Below are 6000 nucleotides of genomic sequence, written 5' to 3' on the forward strand. Positions count from 1 at the left end.
TTGGGTTAGGTTAGGTTAGGTTGGTTAAGGTAGGTTAGGTTAGGTCAGGTTGGTTAGGTTAGGTTGGTTAAGGTAGGTTAGGTTAGGTCAGGTTGGTTAGGTTAGGATGGTTAGGTTAGGTTAGTTGGTTAACTTAGGCTGCTTGTAGCCTCAGTGGTATAAAAATTTGTAAGTTTTTGTATTTATTTATTTATTTTTTTAGTTGAATAAAAGAAATTATGGTCCAACAGTTCCGTAAAGTGTGAAATAAGCATGTTATGATTTTGCAACCAATATAGAATCTCTAAGGCAAAACCAGATAGTAGAAAAATAACTTTTTCTTTGGTTAACTGTTATATCCAAGAAAAGTATAAATGTTAAGGAAAGGGCCAATGGTATATTGGCAATCCCTTTATGAACATGACCAGGTTTTAGTTTTCAATCAGTGTTTAGTAAAACAGCCAGTGTTTCAAAGTTTTGGCTTTTTTTCAATATTATCTTAACCTCAATTTACTTCAATAAAATCGCTAATAATTTATTCCTGATGATTTATATGTCGTTCATTTACTTTTGAACATTTGAGAAGAAACTTAACACTTTCGAAAGTTTTGTGGGTGTGTGAAAGGCAAAAGTGCAGAATTGGTTGTTGAAAGCGACGCCTAAATTTTTTTATTTATTTTTTTTTGCATGGTGGTCTTTATGCATGCAATAATATCTTAAGAGGGAAGCTCAAAATTTGTGCAAAATCATTGTGCAGGTGAGGATATTTTTGCACCGATGGTAACATTCTACAATAGTATATTTTAGATAGTTGAGATGTGCGTTGTTGACGGTGATGCGAGAGTATATTATAGAAGTTTTAACTCCTACTTTAATATCACTTTTACTATACACATAATATAAACAACTATGTTCCAACATAAAAATATATATGTATGTATATATATATATACACGTATATGTGTGTATATTATATTATAATATAGATATATATATAGATATATATATATATATATATATATATATATTATATATATATATACATATATATGTTTATGTTCTTGGAATCATAGTTGTTTATATTATGTGTTATAGTAAAAGTGATATTAAAGTAGATTTTAGTTTGAGGACAATGCTCCTAAGAGAATCGAAGGAAGAGTTTTAATCTTCAAGTTATTAAAAACAGGAACTGCCTTGGTCTTTCATGTAAAGTGTTTCTTCATCACACACATATATACACATGTATATATGTATATGGTATATCAAAGGTGTCGCCAACCGAAAATTCAGATTGAATATCAGTCACATCGTGTGAAAATCTTCCGATAAAAGTACTTCTTCAGGGATGTTTAATTTAGTCTGAGGTTTTCACCCTCCGAGACACCCAGACGAAAATACGACCTACAAGGAAGAAAAGTTTTCCTCGAACTTCCTCGAATAAAATAAAAAATTGAGGAAGCACGTGAATGTAACCCTTGCAAATGTAGCCACGGGTAATCCCGTGACGCCAGATGCGGGTTTGCCAAGGTTGCTTGTGATGGAGTGTTGTTATTTTATTTTGAGGAGCGTCAACGTGTATGGATGATACATGTCCCCCTGTGGAATTTACACGTCTCCTTTTGTTTGTGTCTGTGATTGATGTCGTTTATGTGGGACTATATTTTCTTCGTTGGCGTCCACACAAGCTTATAAAAGCGCCTCAGTGGCGTGGTTGGTATGGTCTTTGCCTGCCACCTCGGTGGCCGCGAGTTCCATTCTCGGGCATTCCACTGAGGGGTCAGAGATGTATATTTCTGGTGATAGAAGTTCACTCTCGACGTGGTTCGGAAGTCACGTAAAGCCGTTGGTCCCGTTGCTGAATAACCACTGGTTCCATGCTACGTAAAAACACCATACAAACAAACAAACAAGCTTATAAAGTTTTTATTTCTTGTGCTTATAGTTGCATCAGTTATAGTTTCGATTTTAAGCTTCTTTATGTTCTTAATCTTTGCATTAACGTAATTCTTTAATTCGTTACATCAAATGTATCTGTATGCCTTATTTTCTGCTAACTTCATTCACTTCATTCCTCAGTGGTTATGTGGTCACGATGCAAGTCCAGAGCAAATTGATAATTTTTTTTAAATAACCACTGTAGGTACCTTAGTCTCTGCACAGAATTTCACCATAGTACTTCTTGATTACGTTTTTCTGAACCTTTCAGAAATTTATCCTAATTTCGTTCCTTTCGTGTTATTGATCCTTGGAGGAGCTTCATACCATTCTTTTCAAGTCTGTATTGAAAGTCATGATTCTGAACAATGTTTGTACTATCGAAAATTAGATCCCTCCATGCATTTCTACCTGATAATTTTTTTCATAATTATCCAGTTCAGAATATCTTTAAAAGACTGGCAGGCGTATTCATTTATAATTGTATATCTCTCAATGAAGATTCGTACCATTGTCATTTTTTTCATTGATTTGTATAGGCTAAGTAAGCATAACACGATGATAAGAGCATAGGATGGTTTCTCAGTTTTGGTGTTCTGAAGTTTTGTTTTGTATGACTGTCTTGAGAGAGAGAGAGAGAGAGAGAGAGAGAGAGAGAGAGAGAGAGAGAGGTATGACTTTAAGAAGTGTCTAATTTTGAAGTAATGCTATTTCGCAATCGTTATTGGAAGTATGAGTGGCAAAGCTGCTTGGGATTTATGCTAGAAGGTAGCACAGTGGAAATATCAAAGGTCGCTCTAACATTGAGAGGATTAAAAAAAAAAAAAAAAAAAAAAAAAAAACCCTTTGTGGAATTCCGATTCAGATCTTGGTATGTTGCACTCTCATAGAAGTCACGGCATCTGTCATGTCCAAAGAAAAAAAACCGTAAAAGCTGCAGTCTAGATTAAAGTAGACTTAGTTATCCCTTAAAGGTAGTAAGAGCGCCTCAGTGGCGTGGTCGGTACGGTGTTGGCGTGCTATCTCGGTGGCCGCGAGTTCGAATCTCGGGCATTCCACTGAGGCGTGAGAGGTGTGTATTTCTGGGGATAGTTTACAGTTTAGTTGGCCAGGCCGCGCAACACCTTTTGCCCGGCCCTTAATCCCTCCGCCAAGGTAAGTAGTTCCGTGGCCCGACTGTGCCCCGACCCTGTCAGTTTTGCCAAAATATTATCATCCTTCCGGCCGCCATCATGTCGCGCCATCTTGTTCGTATTCGTCCGCCAATTTTCTAGCAGACGATAGTCTTGGCCAACTAAACTGTAGCGGTCCACCACTGGTTCCTTGCAACGTAAAAACACCATACAAACAAACAAAACCGTTAAAGGAAGTAGGATTACTACTACTTCGAACCATGCATGTATGAAGCGTTGGTATCAAGTTCTTACTCAAATGACTAGGATGGGGCAACGTGTAAGGTCAGAAAAGTATACAGAAAAATAAATTTGTAATATTACGAACGCACAATGCCTTTTTGTCTGTATTTAGTTGGCGTATTGTGTCTGTGTTCATAAATCGAAGAAAACAAGTCGGGTCGGAAAGTCATATTAGACGAATAGAACCCGGAATTGCTTGCTTGGCAAAATTTGTCAAGTCGCTTTTACCATTACAGAAAAGCACAACGAAACGAAGAAGGGTTAAGGCAATAATTTAAAAGGCACTTAAAAGGAGGAAAGGTATAAGCCTTAGGTCAAGCAAAAGGAAGAGGAAAATATAAAATAAAAGCACTTAAAAGGAGGAAAGGTATAAGCCTTAGGTCAAGCAAAAGCAAGAAGTTAATATAAAATTAAGGCCATAAAGAAAATTAGAAAAATAAAGTCTTTAAATCGATTAGTACTTGCAGTGTGACGTAATAGGTGCATGGTGGCCCTCTGGAAAGTATTTTAAGAATCTCACCTGGGAATCTGCTTTGGCCTTTGAAGAAGTACTGGAAAACTTGAAGTGATAATGAGATTCCTAGGTCCATCTGTGAACCACCTAAGAAATATACGTTTGTTTTAAATTTCAGTCAACTGAAATTCCAACGTCTTCATGTTGAGTTAATAAGTATCATCATCCTTTTACCATTTCGTGATTATGATAGCAGCAGATTTTGCGTCAGAAGTTTGTTCTCTCTCTCTCTCTCTCTCTCTCTCTCTCTCTCTCTCTCTCTCTCTCTCTCTCTCTCTCTCTCTCTCTCTCTCTCAAAAGCATCCATTCAGAGCTTTCTGCAAAGAAAAGCGTTGACACAACTTAATGTGTTGACAGTGCCTTCTGTTGTCATTTGATTATATCAAGTAATAGGGGTGTGAAGTTATGTCGTCTAGGATGTACATTATGTTGATTGCTTGAAATTGTGAAATTGAGTTTCACCATCTTGTGAGTACTTGGAAATGGTGAGATGTTCTCGTGTACAGCTTATTCTCTGTGAAGAAAGTTTTACGATTTGTATTCTTGAGAATTGCCTCTACCTATTGTTGCTCTTATTCTTGGCACGTAAATATGTCAAGTCTACCCTTGATGAACTACATTTCTTTAGAATATACTTTGACCTTTTATGGATGTCATTTGAAGCAAAGAGGGAAGAGAGACAGCTACGTATTCGAGTATTCTCGGCATTTTACTCAGAGAAAAGTACATAGGATATAAATTTTTGATTGTCCCAGCATAATATTTTTCTTCTCGCCTGGAAAAAAATAATAGACCTTTGAAAATTTATTACTGGTGACTGAAATACCTTTAATGATTAACATGTAAATCTGTTATTTTACTTAAAAAAAAAATAAGCCGGACTGAGTAAATTAAATATTTGTCAATTTAAAAAAAAAAAAAAAAGCCGGACTGAGTAAATTAAATATTTGTCAATTTTTTTTTTTCAAGAATTACAATATAGATTATCTCCACTTATTTCTTATTGTATATCAGATATTAATTTTCTTCCCATTTCAGTTACACTGATAAATTATTTTAGCCTATCAGATTATTTATATGTTGATTTTTCTATTTCATTTGGAAAAAAAAATTAAGAAATTTTTATTTAGATAGTTTGCTCAATGTATTCTTACCCGTAGATGTATCATTTGTTTATTTATTGTTTCATATAAAAAATAATTCAAAATGTACTTCCTATTTTATTTAGACTGCTTGCTCATTGTATTCTCGATCGCAGATGTATCATCTGTGTATTTATTGTTTCATATATAAAAAAAATTCAAAATCTACTTCCCATTTTATTTAGACTGTTCAAATTTGTATTTATCATAGATTTTGTTATTTCATTTTGAAAAATAAATGAATAGATAAAACCTACATTGTTTTCCCTCTACTTCCTATTTTATTTAGACAGTTCAAATTTTTCTCCATTATGGATGTTTATTATTTCATAAATAAATAAGTTGATAAATAAATAAAACCTACATTGTTTTCCCTCCAGCTGGACCGATCCTACGAGCAGATCATCGTGCCCCTGGAGACCTTCCGAAAGGAAGCGATCGGGGGCGCCAAGGAAGGTCGCAAGAAGTTCGAGAAACAGACGCAGAAGTTCTGTCAATCTCAGGAGCGATACCTCAACCTCTCGACCAAGAAGGACGATCAAGTTCTGCAGGAAGTAAGTACCGAGATTTGTTACAGTTCCTCGTTAAGTTAAGTATATCTTAGTTTAACCAGACCACTGAGGAGCTGATTAACAGCTCTCCTAGGGCAGGCCCGAAGGATTAGATAGTTTTACGTGGCTATGAACCAATTGGTCACCTAGCAACGGGACCTACAGCTTATTGTGGGATCCTAACCACATCATATCGAGAAATGAATTTCTATCACCAGAAATACATTTCTCTGATTCCACGTTGGCCGCGCCGAGAATCGAACTTCGGACCACCGGATTGGTAGCCGAGCGTTGGACGAGTGGTTTACGTGCCCACCTACAGATTCCTTGTCCGTCCCGAGTTCGATTCCCCGCTCTGCCAACGTGGAATGGGAGGAATTTGTTTCTGGTATTTAGAAATTCATCTCTCTATTTAACGTGGTTTGGATCCCACAATAAGCTGAATGTCCCGTTGCTAGGTAACC

At 36.1% G+C, this 6000-nt stretch overlaps 1 protein-coding gene across 18 annotated transcripts in view; it reads left to right on the top strand.

Annotated features, from left to right (window-relative positions):
• The window catches only part of LOC135213540 (rho GTPase-activating protein 26-like), a 452328-nt gene that overhangs the window by 288251 nt on the left and 158077 nt on the right, over positions 1-6000 (top strand). For all 18 annotated transcript variants that reach the window (XM_064247486.1, XM_064247475.1, XM_064247473.1 and 15 more), the window contains exon 3: positions 5366-5539. In XM_064247486.1, coding sequence (XP_064103556.1) covers positions 5366-5539 — 174 coding nt within the window. The remainder of the gene's footprint in view (positions 1-5365; positions 5540-6000) is intronic.

The sequence above is a fragment of the Macrobrachium nipponense genome, chromosome 43, assembly GCF_015104395.2.
Source record: "Macrobrachium nipponense isolate FS-2020 chromosome 43, ASM1510439v2, whole genome shotgun sequence".
In the NCBI taxonomy this organism is placed as follows: Eukaryota; Metazoa; Arthropoda; class Malacostraca; order Decapoda; family Palaemonidae; genus Macrobrachium; species Macrobrachium nipponense.